Source organism: Mauremys reevesii, linkage group 4, assembly GCF_016161935.1.
Source record: "Mauremys reevesii isolate NIE-2019 linkage group 4, ASM1616193v1, whole genome shotgun sequence".
In the NCBI taxonomy this organism is placed as follows: Eukaryota; Metazoa; Chordata; order Testudines; family Geoemydidae; genus Mauremys; species Mauremys reevesii.
In genome coordinates, this window is record NC_052626.1 from 80,102,915 (window position 1) to 80,128,956 (window position 26,042).

At 43.3% G+C, this 26,042-nt stretch overlaps 1 protein-coding gene across 6 annotated transcripts in view; it reads right to left on the reverse strand.

The window, feature by feature from the left end:
* The window catches only part of TRIM44 (tripartite motif containing 44), a 104,617-nt gene that overhangs the window by 56,472 nt on the left and 22,103 nt on the right, over window positions 1-26,042 (reverse strand). For all 6 annotated transcript variants that reach the window (XR_005598526.1, XM_039538951.1, XM_039538953.1 and 3 more), the window contains exons 3-4: window positions 11,675-11,914; window positions 6,028-6,047 (exon numbers count right to left, since the gene is read on the reverse strand). Coding sequence is in view for 5 of the 6 variants with exons in the window: in XM_039538951.1 (XP_039394885.1) it covers window positions 6,028-6,047; window positions 11,675-11,914 (260 nt within the window). In the remaining variant the exon portion in view is untranslated. The remainder of the gene's footprint in view (window positions 1-6,027; window positions 6,048-11,674; window positions 11,915-26,042) is intronic.

Here is a 26,042-nt window from a genome sequence, read left to right on the forward strand (position 1 = left end):
TGAAGCGCTAAGTGTAGTCAAAGCCCCAGCGCTGGGAGAAAACTCTCCCAGCGCGGTCCGTACTCCAGCTCCCTGTGGGGAATAACGGACAGCGCTGGGAGCCGCGCTCCCAGCGCTGGGGCTTTGACTACACTGGCGCTTTGTAGCGCCGCAATTTGCAGCGCTGCAGAGGGTGTGTTTTCACACCCTGCTGCAGCGCTGCAAATTTGCAAGTGTAGCCAAGCCCAAAGATATGGAAAGTTAGCCCACTCCACAGATTGCACCTGGGATCCTTCTGGCTACCTCAGACCTCAAGCCAGTGGGCTGGGAGAAAGGGAAACTATTGGACACTAAAGGTTGTACCAAGTGGACTCCTCAAAAGTGGGTATGCTTATCCATGCCTGTTGCTCCAAAGCCCTGTAGTAAAAACATCTCACTAGAATCCTGTATGTGGGATAAAATTAATAATTAAACCAAAGTATTGTATAACGGGCAATGTGTGTATTAATTCTTGAAAAGAGGTGTTTTAAAAGGATAAAAGTGTTAGCAACCCACCAGTAGACAAATGTACATGTAATGTAAGTACTGTGTTTACCAATAATCACATTTACTATTTGCCACAACCAAAAAGTCTCAGCTTACTGTAAGCACTGATTTAGCTGAGTTCTCTATCAGTCTTGGCATTATATGGCAAACAGTTACCCATTATCTGTTTAAAAAGGTAACATAGTTCCTAAAAACAAACAAACAAAACAATGTGGGAAACAGAACCATTCATATTATCTGGATGGTCTCCCACAACTACTGGCATACTAATGTTACTACCCCTAATTGTTTTTGGTTTTAAATTGTATGTGTTTAATTAAAATGTTTAAAATATGCTGGTAAATAAAACAAATGTATGCAAAGCTAAAGCCACAGGCCCAAATCACCTCCCAGTATTTTACTACATAAGAAGTGACACTGGCGATTGATAATCTTAGTGTCAAAAGGGGGATATGTAGGAGCTGGACTTTATAATGTATAATTTGATTTCATCCTGCTAGCCACCCTTTTTGAATAGCAGAAAGAAATGACCCTCTGGGACTATAAAATTCTGTTTTCCCATATGCATTACAAATTGGGCCCTCTCTAAGGGCTTGGCTACACTTACAAATTTACAGGATTCTCTATTGTGTCTATGTTAAGTAAATTAGAGAAACATTGAAGGCCTGTGTCTCAATGTAAATTGTCTTGGTTATTCATTGTAAAACTTAGCAAGGTTTAATTTGCAATGCCTTTTTGCTCGATATAAAATACTACTGTTTGTATTCTCAATCTGTTTGTGTGAATGAGGAATGAATGCATCAGGAAAAGATAAGGTGTGAAGGCCATTGTTATAGCCAGAGTCAAGAAAAGAAGCAAAAAGACTTAAAGAGTATCAAAGAATCATCAGGCACTGCTTACTATCCAAACTGCTGTTAAACTGTCTGGCATCCGCAGCATGAATACATGCTTTGCCATGTAAGAATGCACCACCCCAGCGAACCAATCATCACCTCAGGACCACGCAGAGTCAATTTTGACTCCAGAAGATGACGTAGAGGAACAGCCTGCAATACCTTACAATCTACGTTCTCGAAAGGGTTGCCAGAAGCAGACGACTACCTAAAGCAAGGCCCAAGAAAAAGCAGTAGTGAGCCTAGCGCCTGCTGCCTGGTGGACATAAAACTGTAACTACAGTTCCCTCAGTTGAGGTTGTCAGAACCAGAAGGGCCCTGCCTCCAACATGTGGTGCCTGTTCCTCGGCTGTTGGTGTCTGAAGGTCTGGGGAGTCCACAATGACAATTCTTTTATCCAGCAGCAAGTGTGGATAGCTCAGACCCTTAATATTTCTAAATGCTGGGTCTGCAGCCACATCCCAGCCCACTGTCAAACTGATGTTCCTGTCCTGGCTATCCCACTCAATTCCCCAGACCCACTGGAGAACCTTGTCCGTCTAATACAATATGGAACAGTAATAACACCTGGGAAGAGACTATTGGCAGTTCCTTTAACCCACTTGGGAGAGTAATACACCGGGCAAAAAGGCTCCTGAGGTTAAAAGAAGTAGTTAAAATAATGGCAAATAAAACTGGAGAAAGTTTAAGAGCCCTGGCCAAAGAAACAGGGGCAATCCGACAGGTGGCCTCCAAAACAGTCAGGCATTGTACATAGTGCTAGCGGCCAAAGGAGGGACCTGTGCTCTCACTGGAAAACAATGTTGTGTGTTTATACCTGACGATACCAATAAGGTAATAGATCACGCTAGCCACTTAGAACAAATCACATATCTTCCCCATGAAGAGCCGAGTTCTTTATGGAAGTGGCTAAGTAACCTGTTCAATTTCTCTGGCATAGGAAACTGGTTGTTTCAGGGAGCCCTGACTATCCTGTTTGGAATCTTAGTGATTTTTGTATGTTTTCAGTTAATCTCCTGTTGTATCCAAAATTGTGTAAAATATGCCACCCAGGTGACTGCCCCAAAACAGAGTGCTAATATGATGATTTTAAATATCGCTGATGAACAAAAAGATAAAGAACGGTTAATATGTGGAACCCAGTCCATCGTTGGTCATGGCGAAGCGTGACCAAAAGGAGGGATTGTGAAAGTAGAATAAATTATAGTACAAAAATAGATAGGATTAAAGAAATGCTGTCTGTACCTTTAAGGAAAATCGCTGGAATGCTGGAGTCCAGGTGTCAGGAATACAGACATTAACATAGAACAATTGCACCGTTTAAGGGCAATTGGTGAAGCATTAGCCTTAGATCGATAGGAGTTAGTAAGGAAGTAGGATATGCATGCTATGCCCCAGGTGAATTTTGCTGTTTTTCTCCTTTGTTTGATTCCCGCTCTTTTATCTGTATAAATAAGACTGTTTGGGTCTTGCATGGCCACTCACATTATCTGAGTGTTATTGGCGGAGCACTGTGCTAATAAAAACAGAGTGGTCTGACAAATTGTGAGTCTTGATTCTAACTTTGACAGCAGTCTAGCCCCTAGCAATACCCTTATATGGAGGCCTTGACAGTCCTGTCACTCTTTAACTGGGGTGGTAGTGGAAAGGGCCACTCATACATAAGCTGAGACCTCTCTCCACCACCACTACTCTTTGGACAAGCTGAGGCCTCTCCTACTCCCTGGGCCACCGCATAAGAATGGCCATATTGGGTCACGCCAATGGTCCAACTAGCCAGTATCCTGTCTTCTGACAGCAGCCGGTGCTGACACTCCAGAGAGAATGAATAGAACAGACAATTATCAAGTGATCCATCTCCTGTCGTCTAGTCCCAGTGTCTGGCAGTCTGAGGCTTAGGGACACCCAGGGCATGGGTTTGCATCCCTGACTATCTTGACTAACAACCATTGATGGACCTATCCTTCATGAACTTAACTAAATTCTTTTTTGAACCCAGTTATTCTTGTGGCCTTTGATGCTGCTTCTCCCTCTGCTGGAGTAGACAGACTCATGGCCAGCTGCCTCAGTCTATGCACAAGGTCTCATTTGGCACATTGGACCTAAAATCTGCTTCAGGGTCCCTTGACTTTGCAGCAGCTTCAGATGTGTTGAAAGAATTGAGGTTTTTATTAACCAGACAATAATCAGCACAGTAACCCCTGTGTTATTCTGATATTAAAGTCAATCCTACACTTTTCCCACATTTTCAGTGCACCACAGTGCAGCCATAGTTTTTTTGGGTTATTAACACCGCTGAGAGAGAATGTGAACACTGCATGGAATGATCTAATAACAACAGGCACAACATTACTTGCCCTGGGCTCCGGGCAATCCAAGCTGGTGCAAGAATTGGAATAGCAATTCATAGTGTTATTTTTAAACTATACTCCCCTCCCCCCACCTATAGAGAAGCGTTGTTGCCTCTCCTGATCTCTCTCTTACATTAAGCTGCATTCCAAAATTTTTATCAACACCTTTGTCAACAAGATGCAGTAGGCTTTCACTGATAGTGAAGAGAATGTCATAAATGAATGAATAAGAACAGCAACAATTGGCACCGAAGCGTTAGTTACAACAGATCCAGTCAGACAGAAGCTCAGCATAAACAAACTAATCAGTACCAATGAGTACACCAGGGCATCTCCATGGAGGCAGCAAAGCGTCACTGGGTTCTAACAACTTAACACCGTTTGTTACCTACTGGCTGCAATCTTGAAATGACACTAAACCATCTGCAGCCAGACCAAAAGACCAACACTAATAGAACATGAAGATCTGCTTTATCTCTATCATCCATTATCTTAAACTGTTCATTCTTACCATACTCCCCCATTCAGCCCATCCACAGAGTCAACTGTTCATTTAGGATCCTACATATGTAGAATGCTACAAGTCTTTTGAAGACTATTAGCATACATGTAATACTTTCCTGAGTGTTAATGAACTGGCAGTCTGTAAAATAACAATATCCTTAAAGGTGGCATTGGAATGCCAAGTGACCCAGACAGAATTAAACCAGACACCCTGTATGCAGAACAAATTGGAGCTATGGGTGGGGGGAAGGGAGACAAAGGCAAGAAGAGGAAGACTTAGAACAAGCCATATCAGCCTGCACTAACTAGGGCTGTCTAAAATAATGTTAAATTGAGAAAAAAGGACTTTCTGAGGGTTGCATCTGACATTGTCCAGATGTTTCCCCATTTCCTAGATTCTGCCCTGCAGGTGGGTCTGCGCAAAAGAATGCTGTAATCAGAAAAACAAGAAGCACAACATACCAAAAATAGTTATAATGCAATTCAAAACAGGTTCTAAAGAGAGACAATGTAATTGGAGTTCTGTAGCTCGGGCACCCAAGAGAAACCCACACAGAAGGCAAAAATTTGCAGGCTGATTAGAATTTTTGGACATTTATTTGGATAGTAAGAATATTCAGAGTTGTGATAGTAAGGATTAAAGAAATAACTACGTTTTGGAAAGGTTATAAAGCCTCACGTTTTGGGACATAAGACCACTTCTAACTAATGGGGGGTAGGAAGAAACTTTCCTTGTTAGGGCAATGAGTTGGTTATTCCATAATTGCTTTCTGGAGGGTTTCTTGTACCTTTCTCTGGCCACTATTGAAGACATGATAATGGACCAACCCCTATATTCAACAATTCACTTTCCCCCTTCTTTCTAATTCTTGGATTTAACATTTCAGCGTGCATGTATTTTCTCATTTTAAGAAGGTAAACATATTTAATTTAGGACTGAATAAGAGTTACATAATGTAACAGTAACCACAGATGTCAGCATCCACTGATTCTCATTGTACTTGTTCACCTCTGTAACATGAGATTAAAGGAGATTGGGCCTCTTCAGTTTACTTTATCCCGCAACAAAGTGAGAAGTTTGTCTACAACAATGGCCACAAGCTAAGATTAAACTCAAATTTTCCTGCTCCAAAAGCACAAGCCCCTTCTCAACCAGAGCTAAAAGGAGAATCCCTATGAAAAGTCTAGTATTTGTGACATTCCGTCTAGCAGGTCTGATCCTTCTTGTAAAGGGTGGTGGTGAACACATTCATATTATTTAAAACTGCCTTATAGGTAGGTAGTTTTACATTGCAGTGCATTGGGTAAGGCCAGGAATGACAGCTTCTTTTACAGTCACTGAGCTTTAATAAATTTTTGCCCTGCCTGGATTGCTATAGAAACAGAATTATATTATATTAAAACTGGTTCCAAAACAAATACTAGGCCAAATCCAGGTATACCTGGAGCTAACGGGAGCTACCAGTGTTAAGGATCCCTGACTATCAAGCCATGTATTTAGAGAGCTCAACTATGGTGTTAGCTGCCTGACTTTAGGAACCTAAGTTTGAATATTCTGACGGAAGAGTCTTGCCTAAGACTGTTGAGGGAGTCAGAGGCACAACTAGGACTAGACCTCTAGTGCTCCTGGATTTCAGTCCCACGATCAGTCCATTGGACTGTGCTGCTTCTCATAATCTTTAGTCTAAAGACGTGTTGCTTTTCAAATGGAATTTTAGACATTACAGATGAGCAGAAAAATGAAGCACTCTTACCTGGGTTCCTCATCGTTGCTCTGCAGGAAAAACAAAAACAAAAGCAGTGTTGGGTTCAGCACTTTGAAAACAGTTTTTTCAGATACATGCAAACATTTTAGTAAGCTTTTTACTACAGTATTGCACAGGCACATTCAGGGCTGGCTGTCTTTAAAGGCAGGAAAGTGTTTATACTCCAACAGCTGAGGTCATCATGATCACATTGAAAAGTCACAGGCTTGGCTTGACCAGCGATCAAGAGGGACAGGTCATTGTTTATTATATGGCCTACGTAGCCCAATATCTCGCAGCAGTACACAATTGCATCAACTTCCAATACAGCTGAAATATTTTCACATCCTTTAGGCCCCATTTTCCTCCCACTTGCACCAAAGGAGAATCAGGCTCAATGCAATCCCTTTGTGATAACGCCATCCTGTTACCTGCTACGCAGACAGGTTGATCAGATATCCAGTATGTGTGGAAGTAGACAGTATGTAAATGCACAAGGGCCTAATATTACCTAGCACCTGATAGTCTACATTTATATATACATAGGGGAGTTTAAATAGTAACTGCATATAAAGCAAAACATGCTGGGCTTGATTTGCAGTTCACATACACTGGTAAATAAGAAATAGCTCCACTGAAGTCAATGAAAGTACATAGATGTAAAACTGGTGCGAGAAGGAATCAGTCAGTCTTCATTAAAGCTATTCATTCAGTACAAAGCAGTACAACTATTTACATCAGATGTTAATACAGCACAAGCATTGCAATTACATCAGTCACAAATTCCATGCAAATTGCAGTATTTCCACAATAGGGATATACAAACAACACTCCCATTCCACTGCCTTCCCCTAGGGAAAAGCAAAAGAAAAGAGCTATGTTAAGCAAGCTTTGATTTCTGATTGCTCGGACAGTTTGATAGGGAATATTATATAAACCAGAGTAGTCATGTAATTTCATGATTTTCATAACTAGGCAACTATATATCTACAGCATACCTCAATACATCTTTAAATGCTTAAGTCATTTGCCTTATAGAACAGCTGACACCTGATGGACAAAAACTTGACATTACCTTAGATAATTATAAAGAAGAAAATTATCTGTAAGCAAAGCTAAGGACATATGCACAAGTGGCGATTGTGTGGACTGTCAACTGCCCCAAGTCAAGTCATTATTCTGCGTCCTATCAGAAATGTTTTCACATCAACCATCCACTGTAGCAAAGAATCATGCCCAAATTTGGTTGCTCACCCCAGTATCTTTCACCTGTGTATCTGAGGTAAGTAACCAACCGCCCATCTGCTGAAGCAGACTTTGGTTTGTTCTTGCTGCACCCAAGATTGACACGTACCAATCAGCCTTCCAACCACAGACAGAGAAAAGTTTAAGGGCCATGGTCAGGCTAAAAGCACACTCAGGCTTTTAAAAAGCATGTTCTTTTTCCTAGGTTACTAACCTAACCTTACTAACCTAACCTAAACACACAACTATTTCAAATTTGATGACAATATATATCTCCACATCAGTGGCACCGCTATGGGCACCCGCATGGCCCCACAATATGCCAATATTTTTATGGCTGACCTGGAACAATGCTTCCTCAGCTCCCGTCCACTCACGCCCCTTCTCTACCTACGCTACATTGATGACATCTTCATCATCTGGACCCATGGGAAGGAGACTCTGGAAAAATTCCACCACGATTTCAACAGCTTCCACCCCACCATCAACCTCAGCCTGGACCAATCTACACGGGAGGTCCACTTCCTAGACACTACGGTGCAAATAACTGATGGTCACATTAACACCACCCTATACCGAAAACCTACCGACCGCTATGCCTACCTTCATGCCTCCAGCTTCCATCCCGGGCACGCCACAAGATCCATTGTCTACAGCCAAGCACTGAGGTACAACTGCATCTGCTCTAACCCCACAGACAGAGACCAACACTTACAAAATCTCCACCAAGCATTCTCAAAACTACAGTACCCACACGAGGAAATAAGGAGACAGATCAACAGAGCCAGACGTGTACCCAGAAGCCTCCTACTGCAAGACAAACCCAAGAAAGAAACCAACAGGACTCCACTGGCCATCACATACAGTCCCCAGCTAAAACCCCTCCAGCACATCATCAGGGATCTACAACCCATCCTGGACAATGATCCCACACTTTCACAGGCCTTGGGTGGCAGGCCAGTCCTCGCCCACAGACAACCTGCCAACCTGAAGCATATTCTCACCAGTAACTGCACACCGCACTATAGTAACTCTAGCTCAGGAACCAATCCATGCAACAAACCTCGATGCCAACTCTGCCCACATATCTACACCAGCAACACCATCACAGGACCTAACCAGATCAGGCACACCATCACCGGTTCATTCACCTGCACGTCCACCAATGTAATATATGCCATCATATGCCAGCAATGTCCCTCTGCTATGTACATCGGCCAAACTGGACAGTCTCTAAGGAAAAGGATAAATGGACACAAATCAGATATTAGGAATGGCAATATACAAAAACCTGTAGGAGAACACTTCAACCTCCCTGGCCACACAATAGCAGATCTTAAGGTGGCCATCCTGCAGCAAAAAAACTTCAGGACCAGACTTCAAAGAGAAACTGCTGAGCTCCAGTTCATCTGCAAATTTGACACCATCAGCTCAGGATTAAACAAAGACTGTGAATGGCTTGCCAACTACAGAACCAGTTTCTCCTCCCTCGGTTTTCATTCAACTGCTAGAACAGGGCCTCATCCTCCCTGATTGAACTAACCTCGTTATCTCTAGCTTGCTTCTTGCTTGCATATATAAACCTGCCCCTGGAAATTTCCACTACTTGCATCCGAAGAAGTGGGTATTCACCCACGAAAGCTCATGCTGCAAAAACGTCTGTTAGTCTATAAGGTGCCACAGGATTCTTTGCTGCTTTAACCTAACCTTAGATTAAGAGAATTCCAAAACGTTTGATTTAATTTTCTTATTACTTATTGATGCTATTTCTCTAGTTCCTTTCATTTCTCTCAGCTTGGACCTTCACTTCTGTTTATAGTTAGGTCTAATTCTGCTCTTCAGATTTACTTTAGTGTAAGTGACATCACAATTGGGTTTCTAATCAATTTCACTTTTAGGTTTTCAGGTACCAACACTAGGCTGCAAGTTCCACAGGGCCAGGCTTATTCATTTAGAGAGAACACCCCATTTCCTCCCCTACACCTACTTTTCACTGGAATGTTGAAAATTCTACAAAACCATATTTATTTACAAAAGAATAAAGAGGAGTTGACTATTCACTTTGAATTCTACACCTAAGCACGGAGACTCCAGACACAAATTCATTCACAACCCTACCAGAAGTCATGCTGTTCCACCAGTGAATTCAAATTTCAGTTTCTGGCACACAGTGGGACAACTCAACCTCAGGTGTAACTGCACTGAAGTTAAAGGATTCTAATCACTGATTGATTTGCTCCATCGTTTCTAAAGTAGGGGACTAAATTCTGCCCTTGTTGAGGCTGTGCAAGGCTGTTGACTCCACTAGGGTTGCACAGTTGTAACCAAGAACAGAATTTGGCTTTTTAGGCTTGATTCAATCACTGCCTTGCACTTGATGTAGTCATATACAATTGTACAAAGGAATGCAAAGTGGGTATAAGATTACCAAAGCAGATCAGTAGCACTCTTACATCTACTTCACAATCGCTGTGCTTGGGGCAAAGGTGGCTTCAAACTTTCTTTGAGTTCCCTGTGTTCTGGGTTTGGCAGAGCTCTGTCTGGCCCTCAGAAAAACTACACTAGCCTCAGGGTTACTCTAACCTTTCTAATGTACACTTTGTTTCCCTTGGCTCCCAGGAAGGAGAGAATAGCCAGAAAAGAACTTGCTCCGGCCATATTTCCCAGTTCAATTTCCCAGCTGGGTCTGCCTGGGAAGCGGTGGCTCGGCCCCACGCTGCTTCCTGCAGCTCCCATTGGCCAGGAATGGCAAACCACAGCCACTGGGAGCTGCGAGCAGCCATACCTGCGGACACTCAGGTAAACAAAGCGTCACGGAGCCCACCAGGGGCTTACCCTGAACAAGCCGCGAACCAAGTTTGGGAATCCCTGCACTAGTGGTACCAACAGCGAAAGATTGTTGATTCAACTCAACTATCAGTGTGTCTTCAGTTCCTTTTACATTACAGGTACAATTGCATCAAAAGATATTGAGCAGAATTAATTTGTTCCTAGAGCATCACAAAAAGTTCAAGTTTTAGTTCTTGACCTGCTGGGATTCTTTCCAACCTGAGTTTCTTAAATTCATCCCTGCTGTAATGCCAGGGAAGTAGCTACAGTTTCACCAGGGCTGAATTTCAACCACTGTCTAATGAAGATGATTAAAAGAAATCTTATGTGAATTAAAACCATACATCTTTAAACTGCAAACCTGTATTCCCAAACCTGTTGGCCTGATAAAGGTGTTCAATATTAGATTACAAACTCTTTGGGGCAGGGACTCTCTCTTACTAAGCATACAGTGCCTAGCACAAAGGAGTTCTGATCTTGGTTCTTTGGTTGATACTGTAACAAAAGCAACATAATTGATGTACACACCTACCTAGGAGCCCACATGTGAAGAATGGGCTTCCCTTAGCAGCCATATATCAAGTTACCATATCATTATATGGTCAAAACAGTTACAGGAATTTCATTCACCCTGTAATGAATACTCCAAAAAGCTAGTGTTTTATGAAGCTTTTACAGTGCTGAAGACAGAGGAAGCATAAATTGATGGGTAAAGTGATAGACAAGGAAGAGGCAAATTGGACTGGGTTAAAAACAACAGCAAACAAAAAACCCACTACAGGCTTTTAGAACTGAAGCTGTACACATTTGAAGTGTTTGAATATGCTTCCCCTTTCCCTGCCCCAACCATAATTCCCCCTGCCCTGCCCCCGTCCCCATCTTTGTATTTCGGGATTCAAATGAGGACTAGAAGCAGAAATGCCAGTTACACGAGATTTTTTTAGTTCAGGTGAGCACACTCAAGGAGTTTGGCTATAGATGAATTTTGGGTGGCTGTTTATCCAATCCCAAACTCAGAACTCAGGTAGGGGGAGAAGAGTGCTGATCCGACACAGACCCTGTGAGAGCTACATGGAGTTAAAATATCACTGTCCTAGGTGTTTCATTTTCCCAGGAACGCACATGCACTATTATATCTACAATAGTCCTGCTATGCAAAAAATGGGTATCCCGGGTGGAGTGGTGAGGGTGAGGGCAGGCTGGCTGGCTATTATAACCTTGAAGCTCACCACTTGTTCGCCATGTTACAAGAATGTTAAAGGATTCTCTAGATGTTTTATGAAGCAATAGCCCATTTCAAAAATTACAACTGCAGTACACTAGAAATCCACTATTAAGTGGTTACAGGCATTTGGCTTTGTGCCCCTTTAACCACTTAAAGAATGTGGGTATTCAATATGACCGCACAACTCATCCTGCACTATTACTGTACTTGCATCTTGGCTTATCACCTCAGACATTTGGTGGCATTTGTGGGCATCTTTAATGTTGACATACGCATCAGGGGAGACTTCTTTCCTGCATCCATCACAATGTTGTGTTGTCTCCTGCCATAATCATTTAATCTGCTCTTAGTTTTTACCTCAGGCTTGAGCAGGGCTAACTCATTGAAGGTGTTCAGCTGCCTTCTGATCTCTGCCATCTCCGTCATCAGCTTTGCCATGTGAACGTTGATTTCCGCCAGCACCTCTGTCACATGAGCAGTGGCCACTGCTTCCTGGAGGTCCACTAGGTGTAAAGCTTTCCGTTCCTCCTCACAGACCAGCCGCCGTACAGTGTCAAATTCCTGCTGAACACACAGTTTCATCTCACCCCGAGTCACCTGCAGATCACACACACGGGAGAGAAAGTTGCTTGTTAGAGAACAGCTTTATAGTGCAAGCGTCTGAGCTATCACCCCTTCAGTGATTGTTTGGAAGCAGGCAAAGCATTGAACTGGTCCCTGCTCCCCAGGCATCTGAGAATCTCTTCTCCATTGCCGCACCTCTTTGTCCCCAAAACAAAAGTCTATTACAGAATATTTCCAGAAGAGGCCCATTCCTTCCAACTAGAAGTCATCGTTCTCCTCCTTCAAGTGAATCTCTGATCCCCATCTGTACATGGAGTTTGTTCCCCACATAGAAAGGATGACAGCTAGGCTATTTTTGTTGCCACTCCAGCAGCAGCGTAACTCTACCTCACATTTCTGTAGAACCTTCAATACCCCCTAACTCCCAGGTTGCTCCCAAGTCTACGCTTCCAGCCTAGCGGCATGAAATGTAGAGGTCTGGCTCTATATTTAAACAGGAGATTCTGCGCAGCAAAGAGTCCTACATTAATCCCTGTAGGCTAAATGATGAATGGATTCAGAGATGTGGTGAGCCAAAGCTAAACATACTTAATAAACCTGACAAGATCAATTACCGAATAAGAAGTGGGACATTATCTCATTTACCAAAGATTACGATAAAGCAGTTAAAGTAATTTCAATAAAGTAAAATTATTTTAACTTGGAAGGTCTCAAAATTGGCATAAAACAGACTCAAGATAAACAAAGGTTTGTTACTGCAGCAAGGCGAAGGACCCAACAGTTAACAACAAAACTATCTGCCCACGTCAATACACTTCACGGCACTTTGTCTGAGGGCTTATCTACACTACGGACCGGATCGATGGGCAGCAATCGATCCAGTGGGGGTTGAGTTATCATGTTTAGTATAGACGTGATAAATCGACCACCCATTGCTCTAGCATCGACTCCGGTACTCCACCTCAACGAGAAGTGCAAGGGGAACTGACACACCGCAGTGAAGACACCACGGTAGAGTAGATCTAAGTACATCGACTTCAGCTACGTTATTAATGTAGCTGAAGTTGCATAACTTAGATCAATCCTCCCCACCCCCCTCCCGTAGTGTAGACCAGCCCTTAGGCTTGGTCTGTTCTACCGACTTACGCTGGTACAACAACTATGTTGTTCAGGGATGTGGAAAGTCCATATCCCTGAGTGATGCAGTTACACTGACCTAATCCTGGGTATAGACAGTGCTAGGTTGATGGGAGAGCTTTTCCCGCTGACATAGCTACTGCCTCTCGGGGAGAAGCTCTCCTGTCGGCGTAGGCAGTCTATTCACTAAGGCTATGTCTACACTACCACTTATGTCAGCAAAACTTATGTTGCTTAGGGATATGAATATTCTACCTCCCTAAGTGACATAAGTTATGCTGGCATATGCAGTAGTGTGCACAGCGCTATGTTGGTGGAAAGCTTCTCCTGCCAACATTGCTACCGCCGCTCATTGGGGGTAGATTAATGTCCACAGGAGAGCTCTTTCCCATCAGCACAGAGCAGCTATAAGAGAGATCTTACAGCAACGCAGCTGCATCAGTATAGCTGAGCCAAAGTAAGCTCTCTAGTGTAGACATAGCCTAAATGCTACGGTGGTGCAGCTGTGTCACTGCAGCGTTGGATGTGCAGATAAGCCTTTAGTTGCGCAAGTGGTACTGGATGAACACATCAGTATTGTTCACTGGACACTTCAAATATGATGTAGAGGAGATACATTGCACGTAGTTTTCCCTGTAGTTCCTCTAGGATATGGATATCAAGGAAGGGCCACACCAATTAAGTAAAAAAATTGGAACTAGATCATTCACTGCCACAGTATCTTTCTGTTTATGAACTTCAAGTAATTTTCTCTCTCTACTATTTATATATAATTATCAGCCTGGCAAAGAAAGTCCTGCAAATATACAATCCTGGCATTAGATTTATTTGTTAAAGGGCTTGGCTACACTTACAAATTTGCAGCGCTGCAGCAGGGTGTGAAAACACACCCTCTCCAGTGCTGCAAATTGCGGCGCTGCAAAGCGCCAGTGTAGTCAAAGCGCCAGCGCTGGGAGCGCGGCTCCCAGCACTGTCCGTTATTCCCCACACGGAGGTGGAGTACGGACAGCGCTGGGAGAGCTTTCTCCCAGCGCTGGCGCTTTGACTACACTTAGCGCTTCAAAGCGCTGCCGCGGCAGCGCTTTGAAGTGTAAGTGTAGCCAAAGCCTCAGAGTAGCAGCCATGTTAGTCTGTATCCGCAAAAAGAATAGGAGTACTTGTGGCACCTTAGAGACTAACAAATTTATTAGCCCACTTCATCGGATGCATGCAATGGAAAATACAGTAGGAAGACGTACATGTATGTGTGTGTGTATATATATACACACACACACACACACACACACACGGAGAACATGAAACAATGGGTGTTACCATACACACTCTGACGAGAGTGATCAGTTAAGGTGAGCTATTACCAGCAGGAGAGGAAGAAAAACAAAAACTTTTTGTAGTGGTAATGAAAATGGTCCATTTGCAGTAGTTGACAAGAAGTTGTGAGGAACTGTGGTGGTGGTGGGGGGGGGGGGATAAACACGGGGAAATAGTTTTACTTTGTGTAATGACCCATCCACTCCCAGTCTTTATTTAAGCCTAATTTAATGGTGTCCAATTTGCAAATTAATTCCAATTCAGCAGTCTCTCATTGGAGTCTGTTTTTGAAGTTTTTTTGTTGTAATATTGCGACTTTTAGGTCTGTAATCGAGTGGCCAGGGAGACTGAAGTGTTCTCCGACTGATTTTTCAATGTTATAATTCTTGACGTCTGATTTGTGTCCATTTATTCTTTTACGTAGAGACTGCCCGGTTTGGCCAATGTACATGGCAGAGACACATTGCTGGCACATGATGGCATATATCACATTGGTAGATGAGCAGGTGAACGAGCCTCTGATAGTGTGGCTGATGTGATTAGGTCCTATGATGGTGTCCCCTGAATAAATATGTGAACAGAGTTGGCAACGGGCTTTGTTGCAAGGATAGGTTCCTGGGTTAGTGTTTTTGTTGTGGGGTCTGTGGTTGCTGGTGAGAATTTGCTTCAGGTTGGGGGGCTATCTGTAAGCAAGGACTGGCCTGTCTCCCAAGATCTGTGAGAGTGATGGAGCATCCTCCAGGATAGGCTGTAGATCCTTGATGATGTGCTCGTTAGAGTGTGTATGGGAACACCCATTGTGTTTCATGTTCTCTGTGTGTGTCTGTGTATGTATGTATGTATGTATATGTATATGTATATATATACACACAGACACACACAGACACACAGTAAATCTAATAGGAGTACTTGTGGCACCTTAGAGACTAACAAATTTATTTGAGCATAAGCTTTCATGGGCTACAGCCCACTTCATCGAATGCATGCAATGGAAAATACAGTAGGAAGATACAGTAGGAAAAAAATATACATCTTCCTACTGTATTTTCCATTGCATGCATCCGATGAAGTGGGCTGTAGCCCATGAAAGCTTATGCTCAAATAAATTTGTTAGTCTCTAAGGTGCCACAAGTACTCCTATTAGATTTACTGTTCATCCTTTGCCATAATGATTATTGATGAATAGACTAATGATTTTACTTACTAATTTTTTTTTTTTAAAGTCATTTGCTCACCCTGGAAGGGCACAATTTTGCAAGACTAGTATTTATACAGATAATTAGCTCTGAAGAAAGGTCCCTGACTGACAGCCCTGAGGTTGAAGTCTTCTTTTTATCCACAGAACAGATACAGCCCAGGCAGTGGCAGTCTACGGGTATGTCTTCACTACCAACATTAAAGCACCCCCATGAGGGGAGTAGCTACCAGCACTGGGAGCACGGCTCCCAATGCTGGTGCACAGTCTACACTGGCACTTTACAGTACTGAAACTTGCATTGCTCCGGGGGGAGAGGGGGCGGTTCACACCCCTGAGCAAGAAAGTTTCAGCGCTGTAAAGTGCCAGTGTAGACAGGGCCGGCTCCAGGCACCAGCTCTGGTGCTTGGGGCAGCAAAGGGGAAGGGGCGGCACATCGGGCTTTTTGGCAGCAATTTGGTGGCAGGTCCCTTGGTTCCTCTCGGAGGGAAGGACCGGCCGCCAAATTGCCACCGAGGAATGAAGCGGCGCCTTTTGGGGGTTTTGGTTGGTTTTTTTTTCCCCGCCACTTGAGGTGGCAAAAACCCTGGAGCCGGCCCTGAGTGTAGACAAGGCCTTAGCCTCTCCCTACATTGACTCAAAAGGCCCTAGCCATACCCTTGAGCGAAAGGATACTTCAGAGCCTGATCTGACCACTATGTAAATTGGGAGCAACTCCACTTATGTCAATGAAGTTTCAACGGTGTAAGTGAGTTTAGAATCCGGCTCTTTGTCTGTAAAGGCCCTTAGCACATAACTGGCACCATGTAAATAAATAATAATAAACATTTTTTAAAAAGACACATCAAGATGACAGCATGAGTCGCAAAACTGAGAACAACAGGAACACATTTGTTATGCTGACAACCCATTTTCACACTCCTCATGTAAAGGTTCTGTTAATCCTGATGAACATTCAGTTTCCTTTGAGCAGGGGCCTGCAACTTAATGCATAAATTCACACTTCCTAAATAGGACGGCTTGCAGGAGCCTTCAGAATATGGCATTTTTTGTCCATATGCTTTTTGCTTTTAACAGAAAAATTTTCCTTATTCTTTTTTTAATAAATTGGAAAAAGACCAATAATGAAAAGCATCCATTTCAGCCTTTAGGTGCATGTATGAACACTAAGGTCGTCTACATCTATCACCAAATCAATGCCAAAAGGACTCCCTGTTCTCCACCCTCAAAGGGAAAACTCTCAAACACTTCTTCCACACACCAAAAAGCTTTTCCTGAGATGACAGTAATAAAATAATAAAGATAGAACAAACTCATTTGTATTAGGAGGTTGGGACCTCACTGTACTAAGTATGCTACAAACTCTTAGTAAGACAGACAATCCCTGTCCCCGAGATCTTACAATCTAAATAGACAAGACAAAGGAAGCATTCTCCTCATTTTATAAAGGGGGAACTGAGGCACAGAGCAATTAAAAGCTCATTTCCCGTTTAGGCACCAGAATAGATGGATTTTAGAGAGCTCAGCATGTTGGGTGCTAAGTTGATCTGAAAGTCTAACCATAAATACATGGGAGCTTCTGGATGTTGAGCAGTTTTGAAGATCTGGCTCCAGTTGTGGGTGCTGAGAACTTCAAAAATCTGGTCTTAAGTGACTTTACGCAAAGTCGCATTGAAGTCTTTCGCAGAGAAAGGAACTGAACTGAGATTTTTGGAACCTCAGTCCAATGCCTTAACCACAAGACTTAAGTCTTAGATTCAAGTGCAACCAGAGGAGCAGTGAGCTCCAGACGAGATCCCCCTGTTCAGATTGACAGACCTAGCCTATAAGTTGTACTATGAAGTGTTCTGGAAAGGAAGACATCACTCCACAGCAGAGTCCCTCCAAGATTTTAGGAAACTGAGGTGCAAACGAAAGACAGTTTAAATGGGGACCTAAGACATGTGGGCAGTTTGGAAGTGTAAAAGAACAGATGAACGTTTCAATTACAGTATTACTTCAGGTTATGATGAAATGGGGGAGTGAGGGTAAGAGAGAATATAACCACCTCAAATCCAATAGTTTTCTGAAAAATAATTAGACTAAATTACATCACTTTACGTTTATAGAGCATCCTTCATCTCAAAGCACTTTCCAAACACAGATGAATCTAATAACTTGTCAAGGATTACTCTAATCCACTACCAAAAGGCAGTCACTTTTGGAGTCAAACTCAGCAGCTCCTGTTTTACCACTACATAGCATGAGCACTGTGTGCAAATGAAACTGAAGACGGAATTTAGTTAGGGAGAATTAAATTCCCATTGTTAGAATTTGGCCAGCACACCAAGGTTAATCCCCCTTGGTGATACAAACAGGACTATTAATGAACACAAGCAAGCAGAACCTCAGCTTTAAATATCTTCTGAAACACAGCACCCCGTAACACCGTACTGCGATACTCATGCAGTGACAACTCCAAGGGAAGAGTTGCCCTCTGAATTCCCAACATCATTCCTTGCAGCACCACAGCTTGGTTGCCGCCATCCCATCCAAGTACTGACCCAGTCTTACCCTGCTTAGTGTGCAATCTGATGGGATCACAGTAATTGGGGGGGTTAGGTGCAGTGCATCTTTGAAATCTACACTGCCTCACAACCGCCTCCCCCCAAAAATCTACTTCCCATGTCTGACTGCAGCAGCACAGCCCTTGAGTGCAGGACGAGGACAACCTATAAAAACCGAAATTCCAAATAACATCTGGGCAGTATTTTAACCATTTATTTACACCGAGAAACTTCCATACTCTGCCAGAGCCTGAAGGATCATGAGAAGCACCTTACGGCTATTCAGCTATGTATTATATACATGTTGCACATCAAACAGTACTTTCAATAACATTATTGGAATTTCAAAGTCAAGCACTCAAAGTTAAGAAATGCCGGAATCATGGTTGCCTGTGCATCTAGACCCGGGTGAAGTTTTTTGGCTGAAACTTTTTTTTGATAAAAAAAGCAGATCTGGTGAAACACGTTTTGCAAAGCTGATCCACTTTACTGCACACTATTCAAACCCTGCTCCAAAGACAAACTTGTTAATTTTCCTCCTGGGCAATACCCCGGTGAGATGAGGCAGTATTAGCTCACATGGGGAAACTGAGGCACAGAACATGTAGGTCAGGATAATCTACTAATTAGGGATGCCCAAGCTGAGACAACTAGGACCTGTTTTTTTTCCCAGAGTACATTGCCTCATATAGCATTTTATATGTTCAAAGCACAGCTCCCACTGACTTCACTTGCAACTGTGAGTGCTCAAGACTCCTGCAAATTATACACCAGGGTCACAAGTCAGGCACCCAGAAACGGAGGAACACGCAATTAGTGGAAAAATCTGGTTTAAGTGACTTGCCCAACATCACATAAGAACTCTGTGGCAGAGGCAGGGATTGTGACACTGGCAAACCAGGTGCCAGCTCATCTCAAGGTCCCCATGCCTCAGCTGAATACTGAAATACATGGCTGAAATCAGTCTAGCTCATCTCTGTATTAGCATAGTTAAAACAGGTCTTAGAATTATAAGAATGTGTTTAAGACTTTATTGAATGCTTGTGAGTTGCTATCAGTACATTAATCTCACTGATAAGATCTGTATCCCATATGGTAAAGTAATATTTGAGCATTGGCATTTTAAGCCTTTGTAACTGTGTAAATCACCAGAAAGGAGAGAGACATCAACTAGTGTGAAATGCTGGTCTCCAACAGAAAGTGTTACAACCTGCCTGACAAGGAAGGCCCCTGGACACCAGATGGACTGAAGTGGAACATTAAAGAGGACAAAATACTTTGTTCTTTTCTCTCTTCATTGGGGCAGAACCACCAAGTGAATTCTTGCAAGTGAATTGCTGCCATCGGCTGCGTTTGCAGCTCAAAGAAGAAGGGGGAAATAGAATAAAAACCTCTAATAAGGAGGAACTGCATCTTATTGCTATTTGGACTATGGGGGAAAAGGTTTCTAGGACAAAGTAAGGAATCACCAGCTGCTTAGCCTGGGTTAGCCCTTTAAGACAACAGAGCATGCTCATTATAGAAGCTTCTTTCACCTTTTGAAAATTTAAGAGTATAACTCATTTGTGTATATATGTTTACCTGCTGTAACCTTGTAAATAACTTATTTCCTTTTCCTATTAATAAATCTATATATAGTTTATTATAGGATTGGTGACAAGTGTTGTTTTGTGTGAGATCTACAGTGCAACGGATCTTGGGGAAGTGACTGGTCCTTTCGGACTGGAAGTAACCTGAATACTGCTGTGATTCATGGTGTAAGTGACCATCTATCACAAAAGTAGACTTGCCTAGGTGACAAGATAGATTGGAGCAATCAACAGGACTGTCTACATGTTTAGGCTGTTATAGTGCTTGAGGTGTTCATAACTGATAACTGGTTGGTGAACTCTAAGTATAGAACTCACTGCCAATCTGGGATTTGTGCCCTTGTTCTGAACAGTCTACCCGCAAGGTTGCTTGAAAGGAACATCCAGTTCTCCAGGACAGCATTCAACTCTCTAAACCATGAGACTCTGCTTTTTATTCCTGCAATTCCCTGCCTCATTCACCATATACCTAACGGCTTCTGCAACAAACAAAGCGGGGGGGGGGGGGCCCTACAGACAACAGCCTCCTTTACTATACAATCCTCATCACTCCCCCAAAGCAGCTCCATCATGTGCACTGAATGAAGCTGGGCCTCTGGAAATATAGTTTGTGATCATGTAATTAAAAACTATATCCTAATGCCTATATACAAGGGGGCTGAATTAAGGTTGCACTTAGCAAGCTTAATGCTTTTAACCTATTTTTTTCTGCGTAATTTCCTCATTTTTTAAAAAAAAAAAGCAAACTGAAAAAACAAATTCCATAATGTGGAATCATACTGAAAGCCATGTGGGTCATTAGAAGAGTTGGAACCTTTAGATCCACTGCTCAGATCACTCCCACATGAGCAAATGGAGTAAATTATAGCAATAGTAGATTGTCATCCTCTATAAGGACCAGTACTGATTAGAGAAGGATGAGGTTTCACAGATATATGCTGACTGCAGGAGGAATGGTGAGACTCAGGAATCTTGGGTTTCTTTCCAGGGTCAGGAGGGGTGTGCACTATGGTGTACACCAGGGGTAGGCAACCTATGGCACGCGTGCCAAAGGCAGCACACGAGCTGATTTTCAGTGGCACTCACACTGCCTGGGTCCTGGCCACCGGTCCGGGGGACTCTGCATTTTAATTTAATTTTAAATTAAGTTTCTTAAACATTTTAAAAACCTTATTTACTTTACATGCAACAATAATTTAGTTATATATTATAGACTTATATAAAGAGACCTTCTAAAAAGGTTAAAATGTATTACTTTTAGCCTTAAATCAGAGTGAATAAATGAAGACTCGGCACAGCACTTCTGAAAGGTTGCCAACCCTTGGTGTACACAAACCGTTCAGAGCATTCCCCCCACCCTGCCCAAGCTTGAAACTCTTCGGCCACATCCTCTACAGCCTATTCCTGTCACAGTCCTGTCACTTCTTCGCTCCAGTCCTATTTTCCTTGTCTACCTTGTCCAAGTCTCTACTCCTAAGGCTTCTCATCCGAGTCACAGTCTTCTAGCACAGCCAGTCCTAGTTTCCCCATCCTAGCTCCTTCTCTGATCCGTCTCTACCCTCCTCTCCCCACCCATCCTCCAGTCATTCTCTCCCCGGATTCCCAGCCCCTTCCATTGGCTCCCAATCCCAGTTTTCCTTCCCGTTCTCCTTATAGAATCTCATTCTCCCTACTCCTACCACATCCCCAGCTCCTTGTATGATCTATTGCAGGGGTTCTCAAACTGGGGGTCAGGACCCCTCAGGGGGTCATGAGGTTATTACATGGGGGGGTCGCAAGCTGTCAACCTCCACCCCAAACCCCGCTTGCCTCCAGCATTTATAATGGTGATAAATATATAAAAAAGTGTGTTTAATTTATTGGGGGGGGGCCGCACACAGAGGCTTGCTGTGTGAAAGGGGTCACCAGTAAAAAAAAAAAGTTTTAGACCCACTGATCTATTGGCCTAGCTGGTCCCAATTCTACCCCCACACTGCTGCTCCACCACTCCCCTTTTAGGTCCACTCTTCCCCCACTGGTTCCCAGTCCCAGGCTCCCTTCTCCCATTAGCATCTCAATCTCTCCCCCCCACCAACTGGCTCCCAGTCTCCCCAACCATTTCCCTCGTTGGCTCACACCCACTACCTCTTCCCACCCCCATCCTAGTCAGCCAGTCCGACTCCCCCAACCTCCCCCCCTCCCAGTTCTCGGTCTCTGTTTCTCAAGCATAACTCCCAGTCATTCCCTCCAATTCAGTCCCAGCAGCCTCCTTGTCCCAATCTACTCTTCCCCTCCTCCCCAGTCCAGTTCTTGTCCCCTCTGTACTCAAATCAAGCAGTTTCTTCCTCCACACTGTATGGCAGGGGCGATGCAAGTGGCATCATCAAGAGGCATCGCCGCCGAAACGTCACAGAAATTCGGTGGCATTTTGGCGGATGCTCCACCGCTGCCACAGTCCTTCGTCTGGCGCCCGCCAGATGAAAAGTTTGGGAACCACTGCTGTATGGGCATGGGGAGAGGGTGTGGTTTACAGGGGGAAGAGGTGCAGGTGGAAAAACCGGTTCCCTGCTCTCAGGTCCTGTCCCTGGTCTTATTCCAAACTAGAGCAACAAACAAAAGGCACATCCCTGACACAGAGGACATCACCCTGTCAAATTTCAAGTCTCTGCAACAAAGTACCAGCATGCTAGAGCTTCTCAAGGAAAGGGTTACTACCATTTTATTTTTCTAAAAAACACTGCAAAACAACTTCCCTGCCCCTTAACCTCATTCTCAAAAATGGCAGAACTGTTTTGGCTGAAAAGTTCCAAACAAATCCAGTCTGAGAGGGACACTTGGTATGGAAAATTTCACTGAGACCAGTTAAAGTTGGCTACAGTTATAACCAACTGAAAACAGGGTCTTATCATAGAAAGTCCCAGGCAACCTTTATAGTAGGCAGTGCTACCAGCCCCAGCTATAACAGTTAAAAATGAGAAGGGGGGAGGAGGAGGATGGAATTAATCACACACACAAAACACAGTAGCTTTATAGGTATCATTCTGTGAGCCTCTGACAGTTAATCCCAGATCTGTTGGCAGGACTGTTATCAGCAAGTAGCAAGACGTGATACATTTCCCCCTTTAATCGACACTATTAGATAATGATGGAAACCTGTGCTGGAAGTACTCCTTGAAAAACACTCACAGGGCATTCTCCAGCAAAAACTTGCAAGGGTCAAGGGCAGAAAGCAGCACAAATAGAAAGCTGAAATGGCTCACTTGCTTCTGAAGCGTTCATCCTATTAGCCAGACTACCTGCCAGGTAGAAAGGAAGCCATTCTGTGCCTCACCTTATGAGGAAAGGACTGAAATGAAAGTGGAATTGAAACTACAGATCTAATAATAAAAATCAAGGCAAGAATACCACTTCAGATGCTCATTTGAATGGTCACTGTTCTGAAAAGAAAAGAAAAGAAAAAAAATCTGAAGTGAGAGAAGATGGCACTTTTGTGAGAATCTGCCCTGTCCTAGCCAGCACAGAGAGCAGGCACAGTAGCACCAGCACACTAGGGGTTTGAAGTTCATAAGCATGAAGTGAAAATGTCTTCATTTGTTCTTGACAGATTTATCCTGCTGCCTCCAGGGCTCTGATTTGCCATAGAAATGATGGATTTTGTTGACATTTTGAGTTTAATTAGATGGCTGGATCTGCATGTCAAAAACACTTTCTGCACAGCGTTCTTTCAAAAAATGAAACAAAAACACGTGACTAACATAAGCGCCATGTCTCAAATAAATCTGCAACCCCCACATAATTTCTAAACCAGGTTCTCGCTCTGTATTAGGGCAGAACCAAAGATGGGAACTGGCAGCACAGGGCCCACCTCGGTTCCACTGCTCCTCCACACTACAAGGCAGGGGTTCCCACTGGACATCTGCTGGTCAGTTAGCTCTTGTTAAAGCATCATCTGTTGGTACATTGGAGATGGGCATGAGAAAGGCAGCAAAGGAGGTAACTTTGCCTAGTGAACAGGTTTGTAATTTGATTGTAAATATAACGTTCCTTTTTTTGGTTTCTCCAATGTATCCACTACATTAAAGAGAAGTGGACATAACCTGACAGATCCTCATCTACACTGGACACACAATGGCTCAGCTGAACCACTGTAACTTTCAGCAGTTCCAGGTAGACACACTGATCATCATGCTTTGTGTAAAACAAGTTCAGTCCCCACACAGCACTCCCATCACTGTATTACCAGTCAGTTGAGAGTATGTATCCTACAGTTCCCAGCACAGCTCTCTGAAGTAGGGGTTTGTCAGAGCAGCCATCCAGCCTTGGAGTTTTGAATTTTCAAAATATAAATTCTGTAAGTTGCCATTTCATTGTATAAAACAGCAGATATTTTGTAAAATAAACACACATCAGCAGTGCATAAAAAGTGTAGGGGGAGCTGACAGTGACTCCTATATTTAGTTTGCCTAGCACTTCCCAGAATAAAAGATTCTTGCAACTTGTTAGAGACACTCCGACACCTCCATGTTTGCAGCAGGCCTTTGAAATGCAGAGGGAAAGCCCTCTGGCTAGAGAAGTGCCTTTTCTTTGTCCTTTGAAAGGACAGTGGGTTTTCCAGATGTATTAACGGCTAACAATCGTCATTTTCCTTCTCTTGCTGGTGTTCCTCAGGAATATGGTGGCAGAATGCTCAAGTAATAATTGAGCACACATTCTAACGAGCCATGCCCACCCTGCCACCAAAGCAGTAACTTTTGAACACTGCCTCCCATCAAATTACAAAATTTCAGGGAATGCTCTAAGCATTGGTGAAAATCAGAAAACCAAGAGGGAGAAATGGGGGACACATGGAACCCCTGGCATCTGGGTCAGCAGACTCAACAGCTTCTTCAACCAGCTCTGCAATTTTCTATATATCAAACCAGTTGTAAATATTGACACAATGAATGGTTTATCAGGCAGAAAGAAAAGAAGTAATGGGGGAGGGGATGCACAGAGCCCCAGCATTGGAGGTGGCAAACAGGCAACTTGGGGTGGGGGGGGAGGGAGAACTGCAATGAGTTCAGCCAACAGAAGTAATGAAGTATGCAACCGTCTAATGTATGTACTGTAATACATTCTGTATTTAAACAAGAAATGCTCTAAGACAGCATACATTACACCTTATAAACACAGAAAACTCGTACATAAAAGTTACAGAATCTGCAATATAATAATCAGGATTACAGAAAACCTTGAACAGAGCGGTTGCAGGAGCAATCACAAGACTGCTGGGAGGACTAGCACAATAACCATGCTTTCTTTGTATGCCAGCACTGCAACAGGGGTGAGCCTGGGGAAACAGAGGTACAAAGCCTAAGGGTATGTCTATACTGCATGCTTTTTTCGACAGTAGAGAATACAGACATGCACAGCCCCCCAGCACAGAATAGTAGTGTAGACCATGAGACCTGGGCCATACAGCTTTGGTGAACAGGCCCAAAGGGTATGGGTATGTATGTGAGTTTTGCAAGGACCTAGGGTGGCCAGGTGTCCTGTTTTCAAATGGAAAGTCTGGTCAAAAGGGGGACCTGACAGTGTCAAGTCAGATCTCCTGACTGGACACCTAAAGTCCAGTTATAGCAGGCGGGGGAGGCACCTAGTCATTACCCATGCCAGCCCCCACTCAGCTGGGGCCACCTCCTACCTGCATTGGGCAGCTGCAGCTCCCAGTTCCGGTTCTGCAGGCAAGTCCCTCCTGACCTACATTGAGGGGGAGGGGAGTAAAAAGAACAGCAAGCGACAGGGGTAGGGGAAAAGAGGAGCAAACAGGGGGTGGGAACTCAGGAGAAAGGGGTGGGGCAGGGCCTCAGAGGGATGAGGAGGAGTGTCCAGTTTTTATATATTACAAAATTGGCAACCCTATACATAAGCCCCTTCATTTTCAGTTTAAACCTATTTTTACTGAAAAATTCCCAGGTTTTACAAAAAATATTATTCCGTTTTTTCTGATTTTCACCCTGCTTTTATATCATTCAAATATTATATATTAAAAACTTGTTTGATTAGGACAATACATTGCATGAGATATATGTATTACGATAAGAAATTAGTTTGTGTGTATATGCAAAGCTGCCTGTTGAAGTAAGGCTATATATTAGTCTAAAAGATACATACAATAAAGAAAGTGCGTGCGCATCTGAACATACTGGTGAATCTCACGCCCACCACATACACATTTCAAGTTGTTAGCAGATAATGGTTTAAAGATTTGACACATGAAATGGGAAGAAAATGGAAACCTGGATCAGAATACATTTCAGAACACAAGGAAGTATTCACAAGTTTTAAAAAAACAAAAAACAGGAGAAAAAGATGAAGTGAGTGTATGCACTGCAAATGGTGTGGCCCAAATTATTAAATGTAAA